This window comes from Gobio gobio (assembly GCF_949357685.1).
Source record: "Gobio gobio genome assembly, chromosome: 24".
Lineage (NCBI taxonomy): Eukaryota > Metazoa > Chordata > Actinopteri > Cypriniformes > Gobionidae > Gobio > Gobio gobio.
Window position 1 is genome coordinate 25,240,547 of NC_137120.1, and position 12,408 is coordinate 25,252,954.

The following is a 12,408-nucleotide window of genomic DNA, read 5'->3' on the forward strand; positions in this document are numbered from 1 at the left end:
CTTGAGCTAGGCACTTAACCCTTAATCGCTCCCCTGCCGCCACAGCATAATGCCAACTGTAAATGTCCTCTACTCACTACTCTGTGTGTGCACTAACTTGGATGTGTTAAATGCAGAGGTCAAATTCTATTTGTATGGGTCACTTTGCCCATTCACTTTCACTGACAATGTTCTTTGAGTAGAAGGGTAAAAAAAAGGTACAGTGAAGCATGAAGGTTCTGTGTTCTCGTTTTTAACCTAATTCACCATTTACTAATGGTCTTGTATAATTATTAATTATGTGCTTTTATGGTCATTAAGACAAAATTTCCATTTTGTTGAGCACTCCCGAAATGTAGTCCAATCTCAGCGAAATTTGGTTTGTTTCCATTTCTCATTAAGGGAAGTTGACTGGTTGGGAGCATAAGATTTCAATAGTCCAAAAATAAGGGCCAACCTAGCGTTTATATTGAAAATCAATGGAAAATCAGCACAGTGAAATGTAAAAACTCATTCTGTGTGAACGACTGTTCTTTCTGACCAATCAACAACATGTTGTTCATCCTCCCTTTTCTGGCCTCTCATCACTCCTTATTTATTAGGAGAAGGACAGTCCATTCGCGGATCCGTTTTCTTTCTATTTCCGTCTCTCTGTCTTTCTTTCAGTCTTCGTTTTTCTCTTCCACAGCCAATGCTGTGTGCGTGTAATGCTGAGGCAGGGTAATCTAATAGGGCTGGTAGACATAGTGAAACACCCTTGCATGGTGAAAGAACAGAGGGTCAAACAGTACAGAGAGAAAAAGAGAGAGACCCAGGATTAGTCATGTGGGCAGGATCAAGCTACAATATTTCGATTTCTGACGAGTAATTTCGAGTGCTGTGTTAAAAAGGGAATCCCTGAGAGGAAGACAGATTTTTGACTCGTCTGGGCTCCTGTCAGAATATGTATGTCCAGTATTATAATGCAAAGGAAGCAATGCCCAGTATCAAATCAAATCAAATAATAAAACATAAATACATACAGACTGCATGGGAAAAGACTGAAAATCACTGTGCCGTTGGCATAATGTGTGTGTGCGTGTTTATGCAGTAAGTATTTCCCATTAGTTAGCTGAGATGACAGGATTGAGTGCCACTTTCCGAGGTGCCAAAGAGAAACTGCTGAGAGTTGACAAGCACACAGTCATTCACATTAATCTCGATATGACAGGCTGCGCTTTGACTAACACTGTAAAAGTCACAATACATTAAATATATATAATAATAAACAACTAACTGCCACCTTGACTGCCACCAACATGAGGAGAAACAATACGTCCCACTAAGAAAGAGAAATGGAGCGACGAAGACATATACATTAGTTAAAGTGCAAGTACATACTAAGGAACCTACAGAAGCACTGAGAGACTGATGGAGTAATGTTAGAATGTGATTTATAGGACAAGGAACATCTGAACCCCAGCTGGTTTGATATAGATACACTTATTAATACAGTGTCACGTTACGGGGGCTATGTATACCCCACCATACACTGGTGTTATGTGTAAACATATGTAAAGAGGTTCTCCCTGTCTTTCACCAGGCGTCTTAAGTATGCGTTAAGTATGAGTGAAACCCATCCCGGGTCTTTTTTTCGGTGGGGGCTATGGCTCAATTACCGTAATCTCGGACAAAGATATTTCAACACCAGGGCTTAAATAGCGACGACAAGCGCCTGGAAATATAATTAACGGCATGTTCCATTCCACTCTGAAAGTCTCAATTCGCAACTCCCAACTGGAAAAAAAATTCAATTGAAAGTCACTTCATGTCACACTAGAACTCACTGAGATGTAGGTGTGTGATGTCACAATCTAAAATTTGCTGGGTTATTCTTTAACCAGACTGCGTCATTTTGTTAGGTTATTTTCACATTGTTGTATAACCCACTGCTGGGTTACATTTTACTCACAGTAGAAATGATGCACCTCCTCACAAACTACCCAGCCTGCTGGGTTATAGTAACCCACTGCTACCCAGCGAACACACAACGTAACAGTTACGTAATGTATTACGTAATGTAACGTTACTGTGGCGCCCATAATTTCATCACCATAAAATTACCTTCTTACAATGTCGTCAGTACGATCTCTGAACGCTATGAGATTACCAACAAAGTTCCAGATATGTACTCCTTACGCAATATTTTAATCATTTAAATGCAACGTCGGCTCGTAATTTCCTTACCATCATTTGCAGGTTCTTTGTGTTCTGATTTATTATGTTCTGATTACCAGAATTTGCTATTTAAAATGTGTAATTAAACGTCAGACACAAGATTGATAAGAGAATGTCCTCTGGTCGTAACGTAAATGTAAAATTTCAAAACGTAAATTTTACAGACATAGGAAATTAATGGGAAATACGCAAAAATACAAAAAACTCAAGCAATCTTTTGGTGATAGAAACCACAAATCCCCCCAAAAACATGCACAGACAACTTCAAATTAATCCATGTGGCTCGTGACGACACATTAATGTCTTAAGACACGAAACGATCGGTTTGTGTGATAAACCGAACAACACCAAAAAAAAAAGCGCAGCACTTCCGGAAAGGAAGGTCAATGTACACAATCTAGTGTAGAGACCTCACACACACACAGGAAGTGATGTCTCTACACTAGATCGTGTACATTGACCTTCCTTTGCGGAAGTGCTGTGCTTTCAGAGCTGTTGGACATGGTGTTGTATTTGAGGTAAAAAATTATATAAATACTGTTCGGTTTATCGCACAAACCGATCGTTTCGTGTCTTAAGACATTAATGTGTCTTCACGAGCCGCATGGATTAATTTGAAGTTGTCTGTGCATGTTTTTTTTACCCTAATAGAATTAAACCCCATTGACATGCATTCTATGACTGACACACAGCAACGGTTGAAGTTAAAAATATCCATTTGTGTTCTACTGAAGAAACAAAGACACCTACACCTTGGATGGCCTGGGGGTAAGCAGATAAATGTCAATGCCCCAGGAGCCATATGCCCCAGGAGCCTCTGAAATAACTTTAGTGGAACCACATTCTTGCCCTCAAATTGACGAAGACAAGTCAGCAGTGACTGAGCGCACTTGCTCGTAAGCTGCACATACGCCATGTCGACCGAGTCTATATCCATACCAAGAAAAGAAATCCTCTGAACGGGGGAGAGTTTGCTCTTTTCCCAGTTGACCCGAAGGCCCAGACGAGCGAGGTGCCACAGCACCAAATCCCTGTGTTCGCAAACCTTGTCTCGAGAGTGAGCTAGTATCAGACAGTTGTCGAGATAGTTCAGGATGCGAACCACGTGTTGCCTGAGCTGCCTGAAATGCCTGCCCCTCGAATGCAAACCATAGAAACAGTCTGTGTCGAGGAAGAATGGAGACATTCTATGTATGCGTCCTTCAGGTCGATCGCTGCAAACCAATCCTATGGACGAATGCATTCGCCTGTGAAGGGTTCGGGTTCAAGACGTGCAGGTCCAGGATTGGTCGTAACCGACCGGTCTTCTTGGGTACAATGAAGTAGGGGCTGTAGAAGCCAGATTTCATCTCAGCTGGAGGGACAGTCTCGATTGCACCCTTCGCCAGTAGGGTGACGATCTCTGCACGCATGACAGGGGCACTGCCACCCACCATGGTATAGCAGTTTCCCCAAAAACAGGGAGGAGATGCAAACTGAATCGTATAGCCGAGCCTGATTGTGCGAGCGAGCCAGCAGGACAGATTCAGAAGCTCTAGCCAGGCTCCCAGAAACTGAACCAAAGGGATCATGCGAACCCCGTAGCCATAGCATGCAGAGCGGACGCGGCCTGGCCCGCAGCCCTATAAGTCTTCCCCACCAAAGTAGACATAAACTTACAGGCCTTGGACGGGTGCTTTGGGTCACCATGCCACGTCGCAGCACTCTGAGGACACAGTTGTATTGCAACAGAGTGTTCAACGGGGGCCCAAGCACGTGATACAGCGATCATGCCCGTCAGACGGACTAATCATGCGGCCGCACCCAGAAACACATGGACGAAACATCTTGAAAAAGACGTGCCACGTGTAGCTCTTTTAGAGAGGAGTTTTCCTCTGCAGATTGCCGAAGCGCCCAGGGAAAACACACATGCTGTGCTAGATCACTGCACAGATCAGACAGGAAAGCGGAACTCGTTGGAACGTGCTATACACCAACACTCTGGAGAGATGCTCGTCTGAAGAGTAGAAAGCTCAGGAAGGCAAGTGAACACTCGGCTCCAAAGCAGAAACATAATGCGAGATTGCCACGTGGCTCCTTTTATACCCACGAGGTGGGGCGGAGTCGCGCTATGCAAATTCCGCAGATCCATAGCATCTTGTTTTGTAGAACTCAAAGGCGATTGGCTTCAAAGGGAAACCCCCATTCCGTCAGTCACTGACATTACTCGTGGTGGACTGACTGAAAGGGAAACATAGTTATGTATATTATATTGCATTTCTGTCAATAGATCCTCATAAATATTACACACTGCACCTTTAAGTAACATTACCCACATTCTAATTTAAGTAACTTACTTTTGTTAATATTTATATCTCTATTGTATCTTTCCTAAATCATGTGAATGTCAACTAGCAAATGCAACAGCTGCTGGACACTCTTCTACCTGCCGACCAGGTGGGTAATGTCCGACAGAGTAGACAGAAATTTTGCAACCGCGATACATTGAATAGACCGTTCATACCGTAGCCTACTGATATCAGTTTTCTTCTTCCCACAAATGTCGAAGCACATACCTGCTGCTCCTGCCACTACCTTATGTTTTATGTTGTTAACTTGCCATCAAATACATTACTTCAGTTTGTTTATTGTCCATTCATTTCCTAAATAGAAATGTTTTATCAATATATTATAAATAAATAATTTTAATCAATTAAATAAGTATATAAATAACATTTGATTCAAGAAAAATGAAAATAATAACCATTTATGAGGTAAAATTAACCCAGCTTAGTTTAACCCAGCATGTGTTCTGTCCAATATTATTTACTCAGTGCTGGGTTTCCAAATGGGTTGTTTTTAACCCAGATAATTTTTATGTTACGCATTTTAAACAATCTACACTGTAGATTCTACAGCATTCTGAGGGCAAAACGAATCTCTCGATTGAAGGCAGTTACAACCAATAACCAATTTTTTTTTTCTCCATCCTACTGCAAAGAAAACTGACCAACAAAATAGATTTGTGCTTTTGGTCACATGCGCAGAGCTGCTGCTGTTAAACAAAACTACTACAAAAAAATCTGTACAGCTTTTCTTTTTTTGGGGGGGTAAATACTGTTTAACTTCTTTTTTTCTCCATGACAAGCAGGTGTCAGAAACAGAAAGCTGCGCAGCGCTTTGCGTTCTGGGGTATTTTTGCTTTTTAAAAAAAAAAATAAGTGCCACCTACTGTCAGGGGGTGAAATTACATTTTCATTCAGGCCATCTGCCATTTTTTACAAATTGGACTGAGCAGACAAATCGCATGCAGACCGATTTTTCATACTGAACGTGTTGCGTGAACATGATTTACAGGCACAATATGTAATATTTTTAGATTAGAATATCCAAAAAACAATAGAACAATGTTATATATTTTGTTGACTTGTGTACTTACATTATCCCACATGTTTCCAAGAATGTTTAAATCCAGAGAAATAAGCCATTTTTACCTAGGACACGGACCGTGTCCGTGCGTCGTCTATCAATGACATCATACCTGCGTTACCCTCATTATCCGGTTTTATTTAGTAGAAACCATGGAAACACCAAAGACGCTTTAATATTACGTGTTTATTAGACAGGTAAGCAACTGTTTGGATACATTCGTAGACAAAAAACTAATCATTGTTATTTAGCTCAACACAGTTAGTCTTATTGTTTAAATCTTGTTTTCTTGATTTTCCGAGAGTACCATGTTTTACCATGCCTAATATCGATCTAGCTCACTGCAGTGTGCAACAAGTGTCTCATAGTAGCCGCAGAGCGAACGCACAGAGTAGCATTATAACAACTTTTAACACACTCAAGTGTATCTAATATGATAAAGCAGCGCTGCGTTACCCCACATACACATGAGCGGAAGAAGCGGAAGCGCTCGTCTGCGGCATAATAGAAGCTCAGCTGTTCTCGAGCCGTGACGTGCTTGTCTCTCATTAGCAGTCTCTCCAGCGGCCTTGTTCAGTCCCACCTTGCTTCATACTATAGTAACGTTAATAAATATTTAATACATTCTTTTCCACCAGCTGTAGAGGTGAAGACAACAACTCCCATGATTCCGCGAAATCATGGCGCCATCAAGCTACGCCTTTATTTTGAATAAGCGACCTCTAGCTGCGAAAATTACATTTTGTAATTTTAAGGTTCAAATATATTGTATTTTATACTTAAGATCACTGACTTAATGGTTTTTGAAGTTGATAGCTTTATATTGTACCATAATTTTTTCTATTAGATTTTGTCCTTTTTCCAAAAGCATTGTGAGCTAAGTTTATCATGAGACCAATGGTTCTACGATCTGCTTATGCTTACGATGCTTTTGAGAAACGCAGCCCTGGTTGGTTTGGTTCAATGTCCAGAAGTGTTGACAGAAACATTTTCCTGTGGCATGTAGAGTTGTTGTATAGGGGGAGCATTTCAAATCAATCACCTATTTCGACAGTCGACAGTTCACTAGGGTTTGGAACAGAGCTTTATAAGCTGAAGGGTAAGTGAAGAAGTAGACAGTGATTTACTGAGAGGACACAAGAAGTCAAATGAGACCCGATTATTAATAGTAGCATTTGATTCGTTAGTGCCACCAAGAAAGTGATCTCTCTCTCTCTCTCTCTCACACACACACACACACACACACATACAATCCTTCATTCTCCTGCGTGTTGCATTATGACCCAGTCTATCCTGAAATAGACATTGGCTAAGCCAGAGTATATAAGACACCCAGTGGACCCCCATCTCTCACCTTTGGCTCTCTCTCTCCAAGTCTCTCCTCCCGCCAGCTTTCCCTTCACACAGGTATGGATAGTTTAGGCATATCGTTTTCTTGGATAATTCCCTAAAAAACAGACATTAAATGAAACATTAGCTAACATAAAGTAAGAGAAAACTTACGTTCTTGAAATAATCTGATGAGAATTGTTTGAGAAATCGCTGAATTTGGATTCCAGACTATTATCTTGGGAAATCCAAGCATGTTTTGAAAGGAGAACCAGCTTATTGGGGTCTCTTTCTACAGCAAAAGTCTCAATTTGACCATTTAATCTCATTCCTGTCAAGGAGGAACATTTTATTATTATTTTTGCATAACCAAGAGCAACCACTGTAAAATTGAAAGATACCTGAGGGACTATTAGGGGTTCCTCAGATCTCCAAACTGGCGGAACCCTCTGGAGAACCTCTAGACACCTTTTGAAGGTGCCTCAAATATACTATAATTGTGTTCTTGAGGAACTTCTTTGTATATTTCAATTGACCGTTGAAGGTTCTTGCAAGAACTTGTGGGATTTGTAGGTTCCTCAAAGAATTGACCTTCATACAAAGGTGTCTAGAGGTTCTCCAGAGGTTTCCACTGGTGTGACCCCAAATGGTGCCTCAATTATAAATTGAACTTGTGACTTTTTAAACAACTGGTAATTTGTCAGAAGTATTTGTCAAGAACCTTACAATCTTTCTCGACAGTCATTACGTATCAGAATGTTTTGCATGATTTATATCTATATGTCAAAGTCAGTGTGGCAGCTGCATAAGTAGTTGCATAGAGCCCGTAAACACCTGCTGCGCAAGGAAGATTCGTTAAGAAAACACCATCTCATCTGTCATGCCATATATTTTTACATTTGAATCCTCCTCGTTTGTTCTGCTAGCGCCAGCTAGCTAACGATTTCTCTTAGCATTTTGTCATTTCTTGTGATTTTATCACTGGAGTTTTTGTATACTTTTTTACTTGTAAAGTGTAAAGTTTACACTTTTGAAGAGGAAAACCTGGCTTAACATCTGGTTTTAGACGCGATCTCTGATTGGCTGATGCAGTTGTGAAGTGTTAGATGAGGTTAAGCAGTCAGATATCTCTTACCGTTACAAGGGAGACACCTCAAATGTCACTTCACTTTATAATCTGTGATCTCACTCCCTCCCGCACACATATATAGTTCAAACTAAAGAAGGATAGAGTTTCTCAAGAGGGCAAACACATTCTTCTCCGAAGGCCTGTCCGCCCAACCCAACACACTTGGATGAAACATACCTCCACTTAAATAGACAAACATACAAACACATACACAGCTGTCATGCCTTATGCATGCCACCTTTGCAGCGTATGAATTCTGTAAAGTTATTTACGGGCGCCAGGAACTCTTGTAATCGTAAGAGGCCAAGATGAGAGCAATCGAATCTGTTCTCTTGGCAGCTGATCTCATTGTTGGTTAGTGTTCCTTACAGCAGTTGCCTGAACTTGGACACTAATGGATCTAATAGTAAGCTGATACAGCAGGAGGAGGATTTTTTTCAACATCAGTACCTTTGGATAGTAATTTGAGTTTTGGCACATCAAACTGCATCAACACATCAAACTGCTTGAAATCACAGCTAGGGTTTGTGTTTGTGTACTTACGCAAGTATGTTTTAGGTCTTAGAGAATGACAACATTTAGGTATACAGCAGGCATTAGTTAAAGTATTCATAGCGATAGAAAACCTGTATGTAGTTGTTAAACTCTTAGAGGTAGGCATGGCTAATCTAAACAGATAAACAGAGACAACACGATAAAATTAGCACTGGATTAGAGACTTGACTGTAAAATCCCTGCCAATAAAAATAAACAAAACCCACTTCCATTTCATAAGACTACAATTGCATAAGTGTATGTTGTGATATATTTCACATGCATATATGGAAAAACAGAATGTAATGAATGCATTTTTTTTTTTTTTTTTGGCATTTAACTGTAAACGGAAAAAGGCTGAATTATGTTTTTCGGTCCCTGTGCTGTTTAAATCCTGCTGGGAAATCCTGTAGTGTTGATTCACACACACATTTTGGCACCCATTCCGTTTATATCAGTTATTAGCACCTAATATTCTTCTCTCTCTCTCTTTGGATCCTCTAGCTGTCAAGATGGCCATGAAAAACCTTCTGAAAGATGACGATATCAAAAAAGCCCTTGAAAAATTCAAAGGTGAGTTTACTAAATAATAATCGGTAACACTTTACAAGATCATCTCGGTGGAAGGTGGGACTTAATATCCTCCACAAGTGACTACAAACTGGCATTCAGAACAGCCTCTATTAGCAACACTCAACTTACTACTAATTTCCAATCAACACCTGAGGATGAAATCCAGTCCACATTTTTTCTCATTCCCGTTTCAATCAGATATACGTCACATAGGAAAGATTGTTGCAAGTTCTTTTTCATCCCAACTTTAATGTTAATTTCAACATTTACGTTATTAAAATCAGAAGTTGTATTTGTAGAGTTTTCTGTCCTGCCATTGACAGCTACGTAACTACCCCTTTGATGCTTCAAAAAGTTCATAAAGAGATAGTAAAACTAATCCATATTAATTTAGCGGTTTAATCCAAATTCTCTGAGGAGACTCGATCGCTCGATCACTCGAAGGAAAAGTTTCTCGAGGGAAAGCAAACATTTTTGCGAGGAAACAAAGGTTTTGCAAGCGTATGCAAAGTTTCTCAGGGGGACACAATATTTTTGCAAGAGAATGCAAAAGCGTTTGTATCCTTGTGCATATCATGTGAAATTTCTAATGTTTATGAACTTTAAAACTTTGCATTGACAGCTTTGTAAGTGCTTTTAGCACACAAGCCTCATGCCTACATGTATAATGTTTTAGTTTTGTGGCTATGCTTTCCAAACAGTGTGCACTGTAAACTCTATTGAGCAAAATAATGCTCAAAATAATCAATTGTTTTCAGTAGGAAAACAATTTAGTTCAATCAAATTAACTTATTATGTAGTATTTAGAACCTATTTTTTCTTGTTTTGAGTTTATGAACTTGTTTCTTTTAATTTAGACAAATCTAAATTTAACTGAAACTGGGCCTGGATTTCCATTTCCCAGCAAGCTTTGCCGTGGCTCTTGAAAGGGATAGTAAATACTAAAACTAAGTGTTATATAAAGTTTCTTGTGCAAGATAAATGTTAAGTGGGAGATTTAGTGGTGTTTAATGTTTTGCTATATGCAAAAAAGTGTGTTTAAATTGGAGCATGAGCTTGGTATGAAAACAGGAACATGGTAAATGTATATTGCCATGCCTATTTGGCAATTGCTATGCTATGCTAATGCTATCAAAGCATTGTGTTTCTAATTAGCAAGTTAGCATTTATTGAATTAGCTAGCTCAAGTTTCCACTATTAAGTAATAATTAAGTTAAATGTATTAGTCTACCCAAATATTCCAAGTTAAGAGTAATTATAATACATGAGTACAAATTAGAAATCTGCAAGTTCTGTTTACTTAAAGTTTGAATTTCTTAACTTACATTTTTCAAGTTTTACCAACTTATACTGGTTTACAGTGTATACTAAAACAGTTAAATTGAATTCCATTCCAAGAGTCTTATTCTACGCATCTTTTTTGTTTGTTTTTACAAACTTAAGGACGAGTCGAAATTGTTTTCTGTGGTCAACAGTGCTACATAGCAGTTAATGTCATCAGCTGAAGTGTTTTTTTTATAAACAGCTGCGGACAGCTTCGACCACAAGACGTTCTTTGACGTGGTGGGTCTGAAGGCTCTGTCTGCTGACAACGTGAAGTTGGTCTTCCAAGCTCTGGACGTGGACGCCAGTGGCTTCATCGAGGAGGAGGAGCTTAAGTGAGAGACGCTTTACAAGCTGCTGCATGTTTTTATGTTTGTGCCAACTATTTTCAAATGAAGAGCCATAAATTAGTTTTATTATTGTGTCGTTTGGCTCGTCTTCAGAGCTGGTGTCTTATTCTGCCTTTATTACTGTCTCCTGTTGGCCTCAAGGACACAGATGGACCGAGAGCAATTCCCGTTTGCATTGATTTGCTCTATATATATATATATATATATATATATATATATATATATATATATATATATATATATATATATATATATATATATATATATATATATATATATATATATATATATATATATATATATATATATATATATATATATATATATATATATATTGCCTCTGGCAGCAGCCTTGCCCCCATATTACTTATTATCAGCACATGACTGTCCATCATTGGCCAACTGCAGGGAAGTACAGGGTTGCCAGATTGAGAGTAAACAAGAATAACTCGTGTCTGCCGCTTTAAAGCCTCAAACTCTTTAAAGAAGGATGAATTCTGATTGGCAGTCAATGTTTTTTCAAACATTTACCAGCTGGAAAAAATCGTTGTTAAAGTGATTCCAATTATGTAGTTTCTCTGTGCCGTTAACGTTATAGCATTCCACAGAGAGCCACCAGGATAGACCAGGGTTACCAGGTTTTCTCAACAAAACAAAAGACCAATTGCGTTTCAGGGTCCCCGGTAGAAATCACATTCCAGGGGGTAAAATCTGTGTTTTTGGTGGGGTTCCCCTGCTAAAATTCGCATTCGCGGGGCTAAATATCACATTATTTGGGTTGCTTCAACCCACGGACATGAAAAACAGCCCACCGAAACAGCGTTAAAGGGAAAACCGCGGACTTGGCAACACTGGGGTAGACCTTTCTTTTTTTGTTATACATACCAAACTGAATTTTTAAATGTTAATGGATAGTTCATTAAGTAAATTAGTTAAATTACTGAACAATTCAAGAATAATTCAGGTTTAAACCCCACCAAAGTCAGTCAAAACAAACTTTTTCACACCAAGAACAATGACTATAAAGTTAACTATAATGATAACTATATTAGTGTCTACATAAACGCAAAATACCATTCTGTTTATTATAAGTGCATCTGCCACTTGAAATGCTCAAGCTCTTTAAAGCAGGATGGATTCTGATTGGCTGTTTTTATTGTTCATCAGCTGGAAAGTGTTATGTATTTGTAATGTGGACTCCCTGTTCTCATAGAATCAGAACGATTATTAAAACTTTATAGTTAATGTTATTGTTAAAGTTATCATCTTTTATCATCTTAACCGTTTTCAAGAGTATTCAAATTCAGTCGTGAACTTGTGTTCAGATTGCCAGATTGAGTTTTATCCCTTCTCTTGGACAGGTTTGTGCTGAAGGGTTTTTCTGCAGATGGCAGAGATCTTACCGATAAGGAGACCAAAGCATTCCTCGCTGCTGCCGACAAGGATGGAGACGGGAAAATTGGCATAGATGGTGAGAGAACAAGCCCTCTTAAAGGAACAGTTCCTCTGTCATTATAACAAATTGTGCCAAATACTTGTTGGTATAAGTGTCACCTATTTTTTTTT

At 39.1% G+C, this 12,408-nt stretch overlaps 1 protein-coding gene across 3 annotated transcripts in view; it reads left to right on the forward strand.

The window, feature by feature from the left end:
- The window catches only part of pvalb7 (parvalbumin 7), a 43,712-nt gene that overhangs the window by 30,692 nt on the left and 612 nt on the right, over positions 1-12,408 (forward strand). For 2 of the 3 annotated variants that reach the window (XM_079808363.1, XM_079808361.1), the window contains 3 exons: positions 9,101-9,169; positions 10,695-10,827; positions 12,204-12,313. In XM_079808363.1, the coding sequence (XP_079664489.1) occupies positions 9,109-9,169; positions 10,695-10,827; positions 12,204-12,313 (304 nt within the window). In that variant the 5' untranslated portion in view covers positions 9,101-9,108. Of the gene's footprint in view, positions 1-6,862; positions 7,012-9,100; positions 9,170-10,694; positions 10,828-12,203; positions 12,314-12,408 lie in introns of those variants that run through there. The other variant, XM_079808362.1, reaches the window with a different exon arrangement.